General features: G+C 41.4%; 1 protein-coding gene across 6 annotated transcripts in view; it reads left to right on the plus strand.

The window, feature by feature from the left end:
• The window catches only part of ppm1ba (protein phosphatase, Mg2+/Mn2+ dependent, 1Ba), a 124,572-nt gene that overhangs the window by 88,336 nt on the left and 15,651 nt on the right, over positions 1-20,585 (plus strand). For all 6 annotated transcript variants that reach the window (XR_013499620.1, XR_013499621.1, XM_078229670.1 and 3 more), the window contains exon 3: positions 9,543-9,660. Coding sequence is in view for 4 of the 6 variants with exons in the window: in XM_078229670.1 (XP_078085796.1) it covers positions 9,543-9,660 (118 nt within the window). In the remaining 2 variants the exon portion in view is untranslated. The remainder of the gene's footprint in view (positions 1-9,542; positions 9,661-20,585) is intronic.

Below are 20,585 nucleotides of genomic sequence, written 5' to 3' on the forward strand. Positions count from 1 at the left end.
CCAATCAACCTAGTCCGCACATCTTTGGACTGTGGGAGGAAACCGGAGCACCCGGAGGAAACCCACGCAGACACAGGGAGAATATGCAAACTCCACACGGACAGTGACCCGAGCTGGGATTCGAACCCAGGTCCCTGGAGCTGTGAAGCAGCAGTGCTAACCACTGTGCTACCATGCGGCCCCTGTTCTGGTGTTACAATAATACACATTTCACAACGTGCATGATGAAGCGTTGGTTTGTTGCTGCATTGATCCTGACTTTCATATGTTAACCATTTGGGTTTTGGGGTGATGTATTGGATTGTTGCCCAAAGTTATGCCAACCCAATTTTCATTGCCTAGAAAATGGGCAACGTACCAGCTCATTTTGGGACAGGTACATGTAAATGAGATAGGAATGCCATAGTAACAACTCCATCAATTTCCTGTAATTTCCCATAATTTCTGTCTCGTTTATGTTGTGTCTGTATGATACTTAATGAAATTTGTGCCTCTGATAGCTAGATACTGCCCTAAAGGTACTATTATGTTTAAGTTACTGTTGCTGTCATTTTTGTTTTGCTGTTTATCTCCACCTCCCGAAACCTGTGCCATTTTATAGACAACATGTTCTCCTTTGGGGCTTTTCCTCCTATCGGAGATTGAGAAATAATGAAGGCAAGGTAGTTAAAGCTGCACTGCTGACGTTGGTAACCCCCCCACCACAAACATTGCTCCTTGATCAAATACAGACAAGAGGCCTACTACTTGTATTTGACCAAACAGCAGAATGTGGAGACTTCACTTCAGAGCAATCTATTACAGAATAACACCACCGACTGCGCTGAATGCATTTTCTGCCACTAACCTTTGTACCATGGTCATTTCAGGGTTACTACAGAAGATATTGAATATAAGCCAAATGGCTGTGAACAGTTGCATCAAGCAGATTTTGAACTCATTGTTTTCTGGTGCTAGAAATTTCATCATCAGCTGTGCCAATATGACACACAACTGCACTTAACGTAACTAAATTGCTGAAGTTATGCGTGACACCTATGTGGGTATGTGTGCTCCTTTCTTCAGTGGCCAGATGGACATTAACAAGAAGGAGTGCTACTTCCCAAGGTGCTGTTAGAATTCTGTTTCTGATTTGTAAATGTTGCATTTACAGTGTAAGGATACATACTGTGGATGGAATAATACTAAGGATATAATATCACAGAATTTACCATTCTAAGCTTTCTGGCTCAGATGAGAAAAGGATTTTTTAGTTTTGATTTGCCTTGGCTTCTCAGCTCATTCATTAGACACAGTCAGTGCAGTCTATGGTGTATAATGCACTTTTTTTTCTTTTGATCTGTAATACTTCATTTTGAGCAATCTTGATATTCTTTGTAACTGAAGTTGGTGAACCAATAAATTGGTTGATCTATTTCGATATTGCATTCTCTACATATTGCTGCAGGTCAATATACAGTGACAGGAAATCGGTCCTGTCTTCTTTAAGTTTACATACATTTCTTTACATTAAATAGAACATGGTGATGTGGCCAGTGCTTGAAGGGGGGGTAAATTCACACTAATCTATGAAAATAATCTCTGGCGAATTGTCAGTCTATTCGAGAGGCTTCTTAGGAAGAAACTATTATTTTGGGATACAGTAAAAAAAATTAAATTGAGGCATGATATCTAGTAAATGTGACATACTTGGAAGGAATTGATGACTTTAAACTTGTGGTTCCCAAATCTCTCCAATACTACCATTTTCCCAGTCATATTGCTGGGTCTTTTATAGAATAATTGATGGAGATTGATTAGTCATCAACTCTATTATCATTATATCATGTGACTACCTAGATGACAGAAGGCGAACGAGATGGACATTAGTTTGTTTTCATTTGGAAATCACTTATTATGCTTGAAGGAAGTAACTTGGCTTTGGTACTTAATAGTACTCTGTTACGTTAAAATTGTTAAATGTTCCTTAATGTACATTATCTTATTTTATATTATAGTATTTAAATTTGTGCTGAAGTTCTCAGGGAGCGGTCTTTAAGAGGAAACTCAGTTCACCTGAGTGCATCCCTTTTGCTTTTAATGTACCAAGTGTTCTGTGGGGCCATTGGAAGACAAGTGGAAAACTGCATGCTTTCTTGTGACCGATATAATGTTGGGCCATAAACTCTGTAGGAGCATGTAACTTTTTATATATTGAAATGTGCTGTCAGTGGCAAGATCTTTTGTCTGTGTGACATATTCTTCTGTGTTGGATCATCTTGATGTCCATGTATCTCTCAATGTCCACATACTTCCATTACAGGTGCCCCATGCAAGGCTTATTGGGAAAGTGGAGGGGCATGGGATACAAGGGGATATTGCCTTGTGGATTCAGAACTGGCTTGCCCACAGAAGGCAAAGAGTGGTTGTAGATGGGTCTATTTCAGCATGGAGGTCGGTCACCAGTGGAGTGCCCCAGGGATCTGTTCTGGGACCCTTGCTCTTTGTGATTTTTATAAATGACCTGGATGAGGAAGTGGAAGGATGGTTTGGCAAGTTTGCTGATGACACAAAGGTTGGTGGTGTTGTGGATAGTGTAGAGGGATGTCAGCAGTTGCAACGAGACATAGATAAGATGCAAGACTGGGCGGAGAAGTGGCAGATGGACTTCAACCCAGATAAGTGTGTGGTGGTTCATTTTGGCAGGTCGAATAGGATGAAAGAATATAAGATTAAGGGTAAGACGCTTGGCAGTGTGGAAGATCAGAAGGATCTTGGGGCCCGGGTTCATAGGACGCTCAAAGCAGCGTTACAGGTAGAGGCTGTGGTTAAGAAGGCGTATGGAATACTGGCCTTCATCAATAGAGGAATTGAGTTCAGAAATGGGGAGATAATGCTGCAGCTGTATAGGACCCTGGTCAGACCCCACCTGGGGTACTGTGCCCAGTTCTGGTCGCCTCATTACAGAAAGGATGTGGGAAGCCATAGAAAGGGTGCAGAGGAGATTTACAAGGATGTTGCCTGGATTAGGTGGCATGCCTTATGAGGATAGGTTGAGAGAGCTAGGTCTTTACTCCTTGGAGAAGCAAGGGATGAGAGGTGACCTGATAGAGGTGTATAAGATGTTGAGTGGTATTAATAGAGTGGATTCTCAGAGGCTTTTACCCAGGGCTGAAATGGTTGCCACAAGAGGTCATAGGTTTAGGGTGCTGGGGAGTAGGTACAGAGGAGATGTTAGGGGTAAGTTTTTCACTGAGGGTGATGGGTGCGTGGAATCGGCTGCCGGTAGTGGTGGTGGAGGCGGATTTGATGGGGTCTTTTAAGAGACTTTTGGATAAGTTCATGGAAGTTAGTAAGATAGAGGGTTATAGGTAAGCCTAGTAGGTAGAGACATGTTCGGCACAACTTGTGGGCCGAAGGGCCTGTTTGTGCTGTAGCTTTTCTATGTTCTATAGAAGCCAAGTTGTTCTGATATTTACACAGTGCGCAAGGGTTGTTTCATGCTAGAAATCATCAGGTTAGACAGCAGCTCGGGGGAGAGAGAGCAACAGAGTTAATGTTTCAAGTTGCTCGCCAGTTGTCAGAACCATTCTGACGAAAGGTTATCAGCCTGAGAAGTTAACCCTCTTTCTCTCGAGTCCAGATGACCCATTGTAGTCATCTGGACTTCAAATGTCAGCTCTTTCCTCTCATTATAGATGCTGCCAGACCTGCTGAGATTTTCCAGCATTTTCTCTTTTGGTTTCGGATTCCAGCATCCGCAGTAATTTGCTTTTAACCCTCTTTCTTTAGAGGTTGCTTGACCGACTGCGTATTTGCAGCAGTTTGGCTTTTTTGGATTTACGGCTGTTTGTTGTGTCGGATAAAGATGCATTCGATATCATATTTTTAATGGGGACCAAATAACTTTGAAATGCAGTTGTGTACTTTAGTATTTGCAAATATCTTTGATAGTTAATGAGTTCCAATTGTTTAAAAAAAGACTGCTTATGTAATGATTATATAAAACAGTAAAAATAACTTTACATAGGGTTTAGGCACCAAACAGGCCATTTGGCCCAACCAGTCCATGTTGACATTTATACTCCAGTAAGGATCCCATTATTTTTGCTACCATCAATGTTAAGCTGATTGGTCTATAATTCCCTGGATGTGTTCTATCCTCCTCTTTAAATATAAGTACTACATTAGCTAGCCGCAAGTTTATTCACCTGGCCATATACCCTTTTCCTAATGAATTATTCAATTTGTACAATGTATCTGCTAACTGATCCCGAGATTCTTTTAAAATGTGTTGATACAATGCATCTGGACCAAGGATGTTTCCTTCTGGGTTTATTCAGTACATCCTTTTTTTTGTTTTAAATGTGTTTATAATATTATTCATTTCACCATCCAAAGTCATCTCCACCGATTCCATCTTGTTGGTTAATATCAAAGTGAAATATTTATTTAATATTTCTGCAGCTCTTTATAGTTACCTGTGTCTTTCATTGTCTGACCCGATTCTATCCAACCTTCTGTTTCAAAAATTATGCCTGTAATGTTTTGTTTTATTGTTTTATGTTTCTTGATAATTTACTTTCATAGTTCCTCTGATTTTTTTAAACTTCTCTCCTGATCTCTGTTCTTCCTTTTCGTGTTCACCACTGAATCATTTGCAGTGACTTCTTATCCTGTTCTCACACCATTACCTCTGATCTATCCTTGGCCTCTCTATTTCTCATGTGCATCCTGCCCCTTGGTGACATCATCCAAAGGCATAACATTAGTTTTCACATCTACTCTGACACTCTCTGATCACCACCACCTTTCCTCGACTCCTCCATTGCTGCGAAATTATCAGACTGCTTATCTGACATCCAGTGCTATATGATGGGCGGCACGGTAGCACAGTGGTTAGCACTGCTGCTTCACAGCTCCAGGGTCCCGGGTTCGATTCCCGGCTCGGGTCACTCTCTGTGTGGAGTTTGCACATTCTCCTCGTGTCTGCGTGGGTTTCCTCCAGGTGCTCCGGTTTCCTCCCACAGTCCAAAGATGTGCGGGTTAGGTTGATTGGCCAGGTTAAAAATTGCCCCTTAGAGTCCTGGGATGTGTAGATTAGTGGGTAAATATGTGGGGGTAGGGCCTGGGTGGGATTGTGGTCGGTGCAGACTCGATGGGCCGAATGGCCTCCTTCTGCACTGTAGGGTTTCTATGATTTCTATGATGATCAGCAATTTCTCCCAATTAAATATTGAGAAGACCAAAGCCTTTGCTTTCTCTCTGATACCTTCACCAGGGATCCAAACCTAGAGTTTCAACCTCTCCTTTTGTTATTGCTCTGCCCTGGAACACCACATGCATAAAACTTACCACACACTTTCTCAGGTACCCTGCCATGCCACTGCTTCGTAGTCTGTATTAAGATGTCACCAACCTTAGGATCATTGCGGATGTCTGACTTCTCACTAGCTAACATCTTCAATTCTGCATCTTGCAGCCCTGGCTTTAACTGGGAGCTTCCCATTGCTCCTTCCTTTACCTTAAGCGAACAGTACCTTGTTCAGATTCCAGTTGTTTGTACCTTTGACTTCAGCCTTCCTTGGACTTTCCTCTTTTTCACTCCCTAATTTCTGGGTCTTTCTCCTTCAATTTCTGTAGCTTGCTTTCTATCTTATTGTTGTCCTGCCTGTACTGGAAAGCTTTCTGCCTCTGGATAGCCTGGCTCGAAACTGAATCTAACTGCTTCTGCTTTCTCAGTATGGGCCTCTGGTTGCTAAGCAACATCTCAGTTTTTAAAAACCCTATAATTGCTTTTATATCTTAAACCCCTCATTACAATGCTGGCAATGTTTAAAGTGAAACTAAACATATTGACTTGTAGGCACCTTTGTTTAACATGAAGCTGAACTGAAGTTTTAACCCCTAGCACACAAATATAGAAACACAAATTAAACTTGTACTTTATTCCTGACACACACAATACAAATATTGATCACTTAAATTATCTATATTTCCTTACACGTATTTAGTATTGAGGTGAGCTGCTGACCTCATGCTTTTCCCATCACTTGTTATTTTGACATTTATAACAGCTCATCTGCTGCTGAACCTCTCATTCTGCCTTTGCTGCAGTCTATACTTGCTTATTCCAGTGCACCCCTGCTTTGTCTCCCTCATTCAAAGCTCCTTAAGCTTGGGGTCAACCAAAATGCTGTTGCCCGTGTCTTAACTTAGTAAGTTGCATTTCACCATCACCCCTGTGCTTGCTCACTTGCATAGTTTCCTGGTCTGACGTTTTCTTGACTTTAAAATTCCAGGCCTTGTTTTCAAATCCCTCCTTGGCCTTGTCCCTCTGTCATGTCTTTCGCCATCACAGCCGTCAGAGATATCTGTGCTCCTACACTTTATGATGCTTCTATATCGCACCTTGGATGGTTTTGTTGCATTAAAGTTTATTTATTAGTGTCACAGTGGGCTTACATTAATACTGCAATGAAGTTACTGTGAAAATCCCCTAGTCGCCACACTCCGGTGCCTGCTCAGGTACACTGAGGGAGAATTTAGCATGGCCAATTCACCTAACCAGCACATCCTTCGGACTGTGGGAGGAAGCCCATGCAGACTAGGTGAGAACATGCAGACTCTGCAAAAATAGTGACCCAAGCCAGGAAATGAACACAGATCCCTGGCGCTGTGAGGCAGCAGTGCTAACCATTGTGCAACTGTGCCGAGACACTAAATAAATTTAAGTCATTGGCAATAATTTTCTCGCCTCTTTATTCACCAGGGAATCTGATTACTGTTTAGTTTGTCCTTTCAGTTTAACATAACGTATTTTTCCTGCAATCTACTGAACACCATTTTAAACATTTCCCGTTGTAATTTTGCTTCGTTGTTCGTCAATATTGTTTTCAGAAATTCTATTCCCTGCCCCTCAAAATGAGCTTTTCTCCAATCTATTGGCATTTTTTTGTGATACTTATGTTCTTAGAATCATAGAATCCTGCAGTGCGGCCCATCGAGTCTGCAACGACCACAATCCCACCCAGGTCCTATTCCCATAACCCTGTGCATTTACCCTAGCTACTCCCCCTGACATGAAGGGATAATTTAGCATGGCCGATCTACCTAACCCGCACATCTTTTGGCTGTGGAAGAAAACTGGAGCACCCGGAGGAAACCCACACAGACACGGGCAAACTCCACACAGACAGTGACCCAAGCCGGGAATTGAACCCGGATCCCTGGCGCTGTGGGCAGCAGTGCTAATTGCTGTGCCACCATGCCACCCTATCATCATAAAGCATATAATGTTACCCTCACTATTGCCTAGATGTTCCTACTTTTTACTACTTATACCTGCTCTGGTTTATTCCCCTTACTTGATCTAATAATGAATTTTTCCTTGATGTACTTTTTACATATTGAGTTAGAGAGAAATCTTGCACACATTGTATCAACTCTATTATCCCTTTATATATAACCCTTGTTCAATTAATATCAGTATAGTTAAAATCCTCCATGGTGATCATTCTAGGATTTTTACTCTATTCCCAAATTTGTCAACATGTTTTTTTCCCCTCCATGCCCCTTCCACCAGCCTAATGAAGGGTGTGGTCTCTTAATTATACCTTTCAGTACGATTGATCCTTTATCTATTTTCTCCACCCTTTGAGTTTGCTGACAGCTGTGTTCTTTATCTCTACCACCATTTCTATCCTGAATGAATGCAGTTACATCTCTCTCTTTTCGCTTGCTCTTGTTTAAATATGCGATACCCACCAATGTTCAGTTTCCAGTTCTGAATTTTTTTTTGCAGCCATGGGCTTGATTTTTATGTTCTACTGTGATGAGCAGAGGTGAATTTACAGTAAAAGTAGTGGTGCAGGCTGGCATCCCAATTCCTGGATTCCATCCTGCCCACCCTAGCCATTTTCGTGGAGGTGCGGCGGTGAGATGGGACTGATTGGGGGGTGCGGGAGGAGACGGGAGGGGAGGCAATCTGCTCACACACAGCAGGTAGCCGAATAAAGCTCATTAAGGCCTCGTCACTGAAGGCCAATAAAGGAAATTGATTGGGATTTTTCAGCCAGAGCTCCCCCAATTGTGGTAACCTGGTTACAAAAGACTTTCTTTTTAACTCTAACAAAAGTTCTGCCTCTATTTTGGTGAATTCTTTCCATCACTTAGTTTCCATTGCATCCTGCTACTGCCTTCAAGCTTGAAGGCTTCACTCCAGTTTTGAGAGCCTGGCCCCAGCAATTAACTGCTGCAGAAGAATCACAATGAGTGCTTGATACCCACATAGTGCAGGCTGTTGACCCACTTTGAGCTTTGCAGCATAGTTCAGAAGCCAACAGGTAAAATTCTGCTCCATGTCTCAGTAATCCCCATTGTGTCTGGTTCCTTCCAAGCAATATTGCCTCCAGCTCCCCTGTTTTATTACAGGCATAATGCTTATTGCATGCAGTTTAACGAATTTTTAATAGAATTTCCTTTTACTTTATGTTTAACCACCTTTTTGAACTTCTATTCTGGAACTCTAATTACTCCAATGCCTTCTCTTTCTTTATTCTTCCATATGTTCTTTTTGCTTGTTTAGTGTGCATTTCACTTAATGTTTCTTGTAGCTCCTCCCTCACTATGCTGATTTGTTATTTGTCAGCAATGGCTGTTCTGGGAGCAGTTTCGCTTCTGAGCTCAAGTTCCGGTTTCAAGTTCCACTCCAGGGTTTCATTATAATAACCATGGCTGATATACCACTGCAGTACTGAGGGAATGCTGCACTGTTGGAGGTATTGTCCTTTGGATGAGACATTGAACTTGGGCCCTATCTTCCTGCTCAGGTGGATGTAAAACGTCCCATGGCATTATTTTCAAGATTGGAGACATTATCCCTGATGTGCTGGGCAGTATTTATCCCTCAATCAACATCACCAAAACAGATAATCTGGTCATCATCACATTGTTGTTTGTGGAAATTTGCTGGTGTGCAAATTGGCTGCCAGATTTCCTATATTACAACAGTGACTGTACTTCAATAATATTTAAATGACTGTAAAGCACTTTGAGACATTCATTGGCTATGAAAAACCCTGTATAAATGCCCTTTTTTTTGTTTAGAAGCTTCTGGCCCAGCCCTCCCAAGTCTCTCTTTATTAAGGGCAAACTTAATACCCAATTAGGAAATTATCTTTAAATTAGAAATTGATGATGTGTTGGTTTCAGGCTAGTTGGATTTGTAACATAAATATTGCAATTAAAACAAATGGGTTTAAATGATAAAAGGTAAATTACTTAAATTTCATGTGCAAATTAGGAAATGGGTTGAAAATCCCATTGTTAAGCCTCTTGCCTTCAAATTGAAAGAGAATTTATTTTAAAGTAGGAACCAGAGATTTAAATACCTGTTAAAATGCGCTGAAAACAATGGAGATAATTTTGAAATATGTTTAAAAACAAACTGTCACCTGACCAATTTTACGAATGTGACTGATCCTATGATTAACCTGTGGTGTGATGTTCTTACAATGGTTCTCAATGCATGTTAATAGTGAAACTGTAATTTGTTTGCGTAGGGAAGTCGAGACAACATGAGCATTGTATTGGTCTGCTTCCCTAATGCTCCCAAGATTTCTGAAGAGGCAGTGAGGAAAGATGCTGAACTGGATAAGTACCTGGAGGCACGTGTTGAAGGTAGGACATATTTTGTCTATTTGTTGAATGCAATAATTTTGAGATTTGTTTTTACAAAGAATCAGAAATTTGATCATTCTTTTCATTTTAGTATGTTCTGCAGAAGGAAGAAATATGTTTTAACACTTTGGTTCTTCAAGATGTCAAAGATCTCGTCTTCCTGTGTGTTCTGTTATGATAGAATGTGTAATTAACAAAAATAATCCCAGAAAATGTGTTGCTTCGATGAAAGTTTTTGATATAGATGAAAAAATTGGACACAGTCAGGTTATTTTCTCTATTTCCTGTTAAGAACTTGGATGCTGCTTCTGTTAATTCTCAAGAAGCATGCCTGAGCCACATAACCTTTATTTTGGTTTACTGTTTTCCTTGCACCAATCACTTTACTTCATGTTTCCAGATCCACCACCAAGACTTGTGAGCAGCATTGCTTTGTTTAAAATGTACTACTGGTGGAGAGGAGCCTGATCAAAACGCTTGTTTAGATATGAGGTAGTTCCTAGGTTTTCTGATGTCCAGAAGATGACTATATAATGTTTGTGTTTGCTAGACTGGAGAAAGTCATCACAAGTTTAAATCTGTAATCATTGGATGTGCATACCCAGGAGCACTGTCAACAAGGCCAGTGTCGCCTAAAACTGAATCCTTTAAGGACTTGCATAAGAATGTAAGAAATAGGAGCAGAAATAGGCCATTCACCCCATGGAGCCTGATCCACCAGTTCATGAGATCATGACTGTTCCTCAACCTCAACTCCATATTCCAAAAAAAATCAATGTCAGTCTTGAATAAAATCAACAATTGAACATTCACAGCCTCCGGATACAGAATTCCAAAGATCCACAACCCTCTGCATGAAGAAATTTCTCCCTCTGTTTGAAACTGCTGTCGCGTTATCCTGAGATTATGCCTCCTAGTGATATAGTAATTCCAATTTTTTTCTCTTCCAAGAGTAGTTCATTATCTGGCTCTCAACCATCAAATATATTCACGGATGTGGTGCCTTCTGAGAATGAGCAGTTTAGTAGGGATAGGTGCATGAATTCTCATTAGGTTACAATTTTCTAGATGAAATAGACTGTTATAAAAGAGATGTAGATTCAGAGAGAATGTTGACAGTTGCCCCAGATTAATTTGCTTCCTAGATGTGGAAAGTGCCAAAAGGTGGATTTTATAATGATGACAGTAGAGCCAAACTTTCTGTAGGATTTCTGTTTTTGCAATTACTTTCAAGTGCTTCATGCTGTAGTAGATGTGGTACAATTATCAAATCAGCTGAACTCTGCATCGCTGAATGGGTGAGCACTGGGACTTCTTCCTGGTCAATTATTGACCTTGCCTTCTCAGCCATGAGAAGATAACACAATAGGTTGTTTCTCGCCAGTCATCATTTATCATTTAAGGGAGGAATTAATCATCTATAGAAGTTATTATAAACAGCCATTTTGTGTCGCTTTTGATGATACCATGTCAGTGGAGTGAAGAAATAAGAACAGAGCAACCATATTCTGTGAGGGAACAGGGTGTACCTCTGGTAATACAGCACTCCCTCAGTACTGCTGTGAAGTGTCCGCTGTAGGTGTTAAAATACATACTTTTCCCCCTCAAGGATTTTTTTTTGGATATTCCCAAGGGCTACTTTATGATTTGGGCAGGGTTAGAATGTATGTATATAAATGCATGGAGTATAGTGAACAAAACTTTGAAACTGGAAGCAGAAATTGCTCCATTGGGATATGACATTGTAGCATTGACAGAAATATGGCTCAAGCCAGAATAAGACTAGATACTTAACTCCTAGGTTATAAGATTTATAGTAGAAACAGGGTGAATCGAAAGGGAGGAGGTGTAGCAGTCTCGGTCAAAGATAGTATCATACCCCTTGAATGGGATGCAGTTCCTGAATTAGAATCTATATAGTTGGAGGTGAGAAACAGGAAGGGAGCGGTGACCTTGTTTGGTATTTGTTATTGACCTCCAAATAGAGGGGAGGAAGTAGAAGAGAACATATGTTGGCAGATTATCGAAACCTGCAGGACAAGTAGAGTTGTGATAGGAAAAGTGATAGAAAATGTAGACTAGGAAAAGGGTAGAGTGTGGGGTACAGAAAAGGAGAAATTCCTGCAGCATGTGCAGGAGAACGTAATGGAACAGTACATTTCCACTCCTACCAGAGGGAAGGCTGTGCTAGATCTGGCCCTAGGAAATGAGGCAGGCCAGGTGGAGAATGTCAAAGTAGGGGAGCAGTTGGGAAATAGCAATCATAATGTACGATTCAATATTAAATTGTAAAAGATTAAAAATCAGTAACGGAATAAGATCCCAGACTGGAAAAGGGCAAACTTTAGGGGTCTAAAAGTTGAACTGGCGCAGGTAGATTGGAAATGCATTTTGGTGGATAAAACTGGATGAAAAATGGGAGACTTTAAAAGGAGAGGGGAATAGAGTGTAAGCTAGGTACATACCCATGAGAAATAAATACAGGGTATCCAAATCTCGAGCACCCTGTATAACTAAGCATATTGATGAGAAAATAAGGAAGAAAAAAGAGGCATATGATGCATGCCAGAGTAATAATGGAAATAGAAATCAGGAAGAGTATCTCAAATGCAGGAAAGAAACTAAGGCTGGAATAAGTAAGATCAAGAGAAAAGATGGCACACTGCGCTAAAACATATTAATGGTAAAAGATTAGTGAAGAATGGAGTGAGACCCATAAGGGACAAACAGGGTAAACTGCTCACTGAAGTGGAGGGTGTGGCAGAGGTAGTAAATGAGTACTTTGCTACTGTCTTTATCAAATTAGAAGATGGTGACAATGGCCTAGTTGAAAATGTGGGTGTTGAGCAACTGAGCTGTATACTGATAGATAAAAAGATGCTGAAATGCCTGGCAGTACTCCAGGTAGAGAAGTCACCAGGCCCAATGGGATGCATTCTCGATTCCTGAGAGAGCTAAAGGAGCAAATTGCAGAGCCATCAACAGAAATTTCCAGGCCTCTCTGAATGCAGGATTAGTCCTGGGAACTTGAGGATTGCAAATGTGACGCTGTTGTTTAAGAAAGGGGCAAAGGATAACCCAGGAAACTACAGACCTGTCGGCTTGACACCAATAGTAGGAAAACTGATGGAGGCCATAATACAGGATAAGATAAACATGCACTTAGAAAAAAGTAAGTTAATACTAAACAGTCAACCTGCTCTTGACAAAGCCGTTATGTCTGACCATTAATTGCTTTCTATGACGTGGTGACACAGGCAGTGGCTGAGGGTAGTGCTGTGGATGTTGTGTATTTGGACTTTGAGAAAGCTTTTGATACTGTGCCACATGGCAGATTGGTTAGCAAATTATAAATGTTTGGGATTGAGGGGTTCTTGGTAGCATGGATTAGAAGTTGGCGAAGAGATAGGAAACACAGGGTAGAGATAGATCAGCATTTCTCAGACTGGAGATTAGTAGGAAGTGTTGTTCCCCAGGAATCAGTGTTTGGACGCTTGCTTTTTCTGATTTATATAAACGATTTAGAGATGGGTGTTGAGGGCAAATTCTCTAAATTTGCAGATTTCAGCTAGGGAGAACAGTGAATTGTGAGGGTGACGCTGAGCGACTTCAGAGGGACAGTGATCAGTTGGCCACACGGGCAGATTACTTTCAATAAAGCAAAATGTGGAGTAATGTGTTTTGGTAGAGGAAACATGGGGAGACAACAGAGGCTCAATGGTACAACTTTGAGGGGAGTACAGAAGCAGAGGGACGTTGTCTTTTCTGCCAACATTTGATTCCAATTCACTTAACTCCGATGCTTTCTTATGGAGGCAGAAGAAATAGCAAAGGTATTAAATGAATATTTGGCATCTGTCTTTAGGAAGGGAAGAGGATGCTATGGAGACAGAGAGAGGAGGTAACTAGTGCACTTGAGGAATTTACAATTGAGGAGATGTCGGGCTATCTTTTAAGATACCAGTTGGGTTGAGATGCATCCAATGATACTGAGGGAGGTGAGAGGAGAAATTGGAGAGGCACTGGTAATGATCTTCCAGTCTTCCTTAGATATAGGGATGCTGTTGGACGGCTGGAGAATTGGGAATCTTACATTCTTGTTCAAAGAGGAGTGCAAGGATAATACCAGCAACTATAGACACAGTCAGTTTGACGTCAGTGGCAGGGAATCTCCTAGAAACTTCAGTTTGGGACAAAATCAGTTGCCACTTAAGACAAGTGCAAGATAATTAAGGAAATCCAGCATGGATTCATTAAGGGAAAATCATGTTTAACTAACTTGCTGGAGTTTTTATAAGGAGAAAAACAGAAAGTTGGTCAGGACAATGCTGTGGATGTGGTGTATATGGATTTTCAAAAAGCATTTGGTTCAGTTCCACATAACAGACTAGTGAGCAGAATTCTAGCTCATGGAATAAAAGGGAAAGTAGGCACTTGGATAAGAAATTGGCCAAGTGACCGGGAAAGAGAGAAGTGATAAATAGTTGTTTTTTCAGATTGGAGGAAGGCTTGTAGTCAAGTTCCCCAAGAGTCCGTGTTAGCAAACTTGCTTTTCCTGATGTATAATAATAACTTAGATTGTTGCATGCAGGGCATGATTTCAATTGTGGATGATACGACGGTTGAACGGATTGTCAACAGTGATGAAGATAGTCTTGAACTTCAAAAGCACAGATATATTGATGGGTTGAGAAGAAAAGTGGCAAATCATTTTAGCTCTGTTCACTGGTTTTTATATTCTCCTCTTTGCTTTTAGATTCACCCTGAAAACTAGAAATAATCTTTCATTTTACTCTCTGCGTTTCTTCTACTGTTGCCTACAACCATCTTTCCATTAGTTCAGTATTATTAACGTGTGACCTTATAATCTGCCTGATGGCTTGAATTATTTTTAAGACTTCTAAAACTCATGTAAAGCCTCAAAGAAATATTTTGGGTGTGGGTTTGTTTTAGCATATTTGTTGTGTAGAAAATATTTCTGGAACAGGTTATCCACTAAACATGCTAGCTAGAAGTCAGGGGTACAGATAGGCAGTACTGTGGCCGTCAACGTGACTCCAGGATGGTCTGTTGCCTTCCTGGTGCTAGGGTCTGGGATGTCACTGAACGGCTACAGGGCATTCTGAACAGGGAGGGTGATAAAGCAGAGGTCATGGTACATGTTGGTACCAATGACATAGAAAGAGGGATGAGGTCTTGCATCAAGAATTCAGGGAGTTAGGCAGCAGACTGAAAAGCAAGATCTCTTGGATTGTAATCTCAGAATTACCCCCAATGCCATGTGCTAGTGAGCACAGAAATAGGAGGATAGTACAGATAAATGCATGGCTTAAGTGTTGGTGCAGGAGGGATGGTTTTAGATTCGTGAATCACTGGGACCGTTTCTGGGGAGGTGGGACCTGTACAAGCAAGACTGTCTACATTTGAACCAGAACGGGACAAACAACTTTGTGGGATGTTTTGCTGGTGCTGTTGGGAGGAGTTTAAATTAATTTGGCAGAGGGAGGGGACACACTCTGTTAGCAGAGTAAGGGCACAGAATCATACAGAAAACAAACAAGTCAGAGGGAGTGCAGCTGTAAGTTTCAAGGGAATAAGGCCAGGCTGGATGGCCTCTACTTTAAAGGTAGCCATGATGTGGAGATGCTGGCGTTGGACTGGGGTAAACACAGTAAGAAGTCTCACAACACCAGGTTAAAGTCCAACAGGCTTATTTGGTAGCACAAGCCACTAGCTTTCGGAGTGCTGCCCCTTCATCAGGTGAGTGGCATCAGTGAGCCACTCGTCAGAGCGATATTGAGGAGCAAATATGTGCTCAGTTTGTGGAGGTGTGTAAAAACAATAGGGTTATTAGGTGATTTCAACTTTCCCAACATTAACTGGGATATGCATAGTGTTAAGGGCTTGGATGGAGTAGATTTTTTGAAATGTGTACAGGAGAACTTTTTACATCAATATGTGGAGGGTCCAACAAGGGAAGCAGCTGTGCAGAACCTGATCCTGGGGAATGAAGCTAGACAGGTGGTTGAGTTGGTGGTGGGGGAGCATTTTAGTGATAGTGATCACAACATAGTACAATTTATGCTTGTTATGGACAAGGAAATAGACAAGCTGCAAAAATGGTTTTGGATTGGGGAAGAGCGGATTTTAGTAAAATAAGACAGGATCTGGCCAAGGTAGAAAACAAAAAGCTAATAATGGAAAAATCTACAGAAGAGCTGGGGGGGGGAGGGGCAGAGAAGTAGGAAAATCCCAAGATATTCTATAAGTATATAAGTGGGAAGAGGATAACCAGGGAAAGAGTAGGGCCCACTAGAGACCAAGGGGGCAATCTGTGGGTGGAGCCAGAGGATATTGCTAGAGTGTTGAATGAATACTTCACATTCGTCTTCACCCATGAGGATGATGATATGGAATTTGGGGAGACTGTGAAGTTCTTGAGCAAATTGACATGGGGGAAGGACAAGGTATTGGAGGTGTTGGCAGTGTTAAACGTGGATACATCTCCAGGTCCAGATGAATTGTGCTCTAGACTACTGTGGGAGGCAAGGGAGGAGATTGCAGAAGCTCTGACCCCCATCTGGGATAGGGTGGGGGGGGGGGGGATGCCTAACAAATTTGATTGAATTTTTTGAGGAGGTGACCAGGTGTGTAGACGAGGGTAGTGCAGTCGATGTAATTTATGTGGATTTCAGCAAAGCCTTTGACAAGGTCTCATATGGGAGACTTGTAAAGAAGATAAATTCACATGGGATACAGGGTCATTTGATAAAGTGAATTCAAAATAGGCTTAGTTGTCGGAGACAGAGGATGATGACAGAAGGCTGCTTTAGTTACTGGAAGCCAGTGTCCAGTGGCATACCACAGGGATCTGTATTGGGCCCCCTATTATTCGTTATTTATATAAATGACTGATGACTATGTGGCGTTAGGTTTAGTAAGTTTGCGGATGACACAAAGATTGGACGGGTGGTTAACAGTGAGGGCTACAAGACGATATATAGACGAAATGGTCAACTGGGCAGATAAATGCCAGATGGAATTTAACCCTGAAAAGTGTGAGGTGATTCATTTTGGAAGGATTGGAAGGAGTAATTTCTCAAGAAAGTAGTCAATGAATGGTAGGATATTAGGAAGTTCTGTGGAACAAAGGGACCGTGGGATGTTTGGCCACGGATCTCTGAAGGTGGAAAGACACGTTGGGATGGTGATGAAAAAGGCATATGGGACACTTGCCTTTATCAATCGAGGCATAGGTTACAAAAGCAGGGAAGTCATGTGAAGTTGTATCGAACTTTGGTGAGGCCACAGCTGAAGTACAGTGTGCAGTTCTGGTTGTCACACTGTTGGAACGATGTGATTGCACTGGAGGAGGTGCAGAGCCGATTCACTAAGGTGCTGCCTGGGGTGTAAAATTTAAGTTATGAAGAGAGGTTGCATAAGCTTGGGTTGTTTTCGTAGGGGCAGAGGAGACTGAGGGGCAACCTGATCGAGGTGTACAAGATTATGAGAGATATGGACAGAGTGGATAAGGAGCAGCTGATCCCCTTAGTTGAAGGGTCAGTCACGAGGGGTCATAGTTTCAAGGTGAGGGGCAGGAGGTTTAGGGGGGATGTAAGGAAAAACCTTTTTACCCAAAGGGTTGTGACAGTCTGGAATGCGCTGCCTGGGAGGGTGGTAGATGCGGGTTGCCTCACATCCTTTAAAAACTATCTGGATGAACACTTGACACATCATAACATTCAGGGCTATGAGCAAGTGCTGGCAGATGTGATCAGGTGGGAGTTCAGGTATTTCTAATGTTTTGGTGCGGACTCAATGGGACAAAGGGCCTCTTCTGCACTGTATGGTTCTGTGATTCTATGAAATCAAGTTCAGTGCAGAGAAGTGTGCAGTGATTAATTTTGGCAGGAAGAATATGAAGAGACAGTATAAAATAGAGAGAAACACCTAAAGGAGGTATAGGAACAAATGGACCTCAGTTTTTATTTACACAAGTCATTGAATGTGGCAGGGCATGTTGTGAGAGCAGTTAATAAAGCACATATAGTGCCTTAGGCTTTATTAATAGTGGCATTGAGTGCCAGAGTAGGCAGTTTATGTTGAACTCGTATAAGACTCGGGCGGCACAGTAGCACAGTGGTTAGCACTGCTGCTTCACAGCTCCAGGGTCCCGGGTTCGATTCCCAGCTCGGGTCACTGTCTGTGTGGAGTTTGCACATTCTCCTCGTGTCTGCGTGGGTTTCCTCCGGGTGCTCCGGTTTCCTCCCACAGTCCAAAGATGTGTGGGTTAGGTTGATTGGCCAGGTTAAAAATTGCCCCTTAGAGTCCTGGGATGTGTAGATTAGTGGGTAAATATGTGGGGGTAGGGCCTGGGTGGGATTGTGGTCGGTGCAGACTCGATGGGCCGAATGGCCTCCTTCTGCACTGTAGGGTTTCTATGATTTCTATGAAGACATGAGCTGGGCCTCATCTAGAGTACGGCATCCAATTGAAGGATGTGAAGGCATTCAAGAGAGTACAGGGGAGATTCCCAAAAATGATTGCAGGGAAAGACAACTGTAGCTATGAGGATAGTTTGGCGAGGAGTTGGGTCTGCTTTCCTTGAAGAAAAGACCTCTGAGAGGAGACTTGTTAGAGGCTATTCAAGATCCTGAAGGCTACGGACAGGGTAAGTAGTGAGAAACTGTTCCCGCTCAAGAGTACATAAAGAACCAGAGGGCACTGATTCAAAATAATGGGCAATATAGAAGTGATGCAAGGATTTTTTTTTCTCACCCAGAGGATAGTTGGCGTCTGAAGTGAATTTCCTGACAGGGTTGTAGAGGCAATTTCGATCGAGGTATTCAAATGGGAATGGTGTGTTTGTTCCTATACCACCTCTTAGAGAGCCAGTGCCAACTTGTTAGGCCAAATGACCTTCTGCACTAAATATTCTGTGAAAACCAACCATTAGGTTCGTTTTGTTTTCTGTGGCTTTAAAATGTTAACTGCAGTATTCTTTGGCCTTGAGTATTATGAGATTAAATACTTGAAAATAACCTTGCAAGAGTTGAGGAAAAAAAAGCTTTGCCTCGAAAATTTACGTTTGTAGGCTTGTGGAGAATCACTCAAAGATACGTTTGCTTGTAAAATTGAGGGTAAAGGTAATTTCCTGTTTGAAAACTGCAGGTTGTTTCTTGCTCCTACCTGATACTTAGTACTTCATGATTTATTTGCTTATTAAGGAATGAGATAATGTTACAAATTTTGCAGAGGTCTTTTCAAAGGTCAGTATTTTCCATCCCTTCCCAAAAAACCTTGGTGGTATTGAGAACGGAATTGTGCAACATTCATTAAGAAAGGCTCATGGATTCGGTTTGTATTGTTTGGATGCTGTGGATACCAGACAAACCGCGTTTCCTGGTTTGATTAAAACATGGGGTACTTTGTGCTGTTAACATTGCTGTTAGATCAGTTGGAGTATGCAGCTGGCACCAAGCCTTTTGGCACAGCATGTGTGGCAGGATTCCTTCATAACTTGTATCCATTGCCCTTACATAAAACATTATCAGCAGTGAGCAGATGTTGCTGGAATATCCAGCATAATGTGTCAGAAAAGCTTAAATAAAGTAAATTTCCATAAGCATTGCAATGAACTTTTCAACTTTGGTTTGTTCAGTGAAATTCCTGACCGTAATCATGTTGTAAACAATGCATTACAGAGTTGGAATGATAAAATGAAAGGACAAATTAAAGCCCTATTATTGCTGCCACAGATCACTGTATAATTTGAACTTTGGTTTATTTGACGTGTTATGTACTTAACATCAACCAAATTACTGTTGTGCACTACATTTCTTTTGCCTGAGGCTTATCATTCTCTGTTTTCTCCAAATGATTTGACCCTTACAACACCACAGGCTACACATTATTTTATTCTGGCACAGCTCGGAGATGTTTGAACTGTCTAGAAGTGTGTATTGGCATTCAGTTCGCTGATAAACTTATGATGTGGAGATGCCGGCGTTGGACTTTAACCTGGTGTTGTGAGACTTCTTACTGTGATAAACTTATGGCAGTTTTCAATTAATCAAACCAGTTTCTATGATGTAAATCACAGTTCTAAAGTGCACAATGGATTTAAAGTTCACAGAAATAGAAAACAAACGTTGAGTGTAGTAACTAGCTTTTCTTTCAGTTAGAAAATTTTAAAAGTGTTCTTCAAATTGTAAATTATAGGAATATGAGTAGAGAACATTGGAATCCGAAAGTTTTTGAAACTTTGTCGATATTTCAATAGAGCAACTTTTTTGTATCAGTGCTGGTGATCTTTTGTACAGTAGATGGTTGGTTCTTGCATTAAGCTGAGGTAAATTGCTCACTCAAACGATGAGAATTATATTAGGGTTGACCATAAATCAACATAGATTAAGCTTATTGGAGTTCAGAAGGACGTTTCGGTGTAGGAGAGAGTGGAGGGATATAAAAAGATGTGTTGAAATGGCAAACAGTTAGTATAGATAAACTTTTTGTTTTGGCTGAGATTAGTCCAATTCCTAATAACTCTTGTAAATTCTCTTCTGCGTACCTATACTCTTGAGTTTGTAAGAATGAGAGACACTCTGATTGATCAAATACGCAATTCTAAAGAGGCTTAAGTGGGTAATTTATGTGGGTTTTTTTACTACTGGCTGGAAAAGCTAGATCACAGGCACAGTCTCAGGATAAGGGGCCGATCATTTTGGACTGCGGTAGGAGAAATCCCTTCGCTCAAAGGATTGTGTGTCTTTGGAATTTCTTACTCCAGAGGGTTGTTGAATATATTTAAGGCTGAGATGGACTGACTTTTGGTCTCTTAGAGAATCGAGGAATTTGGGGAGTGGGTGGGAAGGTGGAGTTGTGACAGAATATCAGCCATGATTGTATTAAATCTCTGTCTCAAA

This window comes from Mustelus asterias, chromosome 15, assembly GCF_964213995.1.
Source record: "Mustelus asterias chromosome 15, sMusAst1.hap1.1, whole genome shotgun sequence".
NCBI classification, from domain to species: Eukaryota; Metazoa; Chordata; class Chondrichthyes; order Carcharhiniformes; family Triakidae; genus Mustelus; species Mustelus asterias.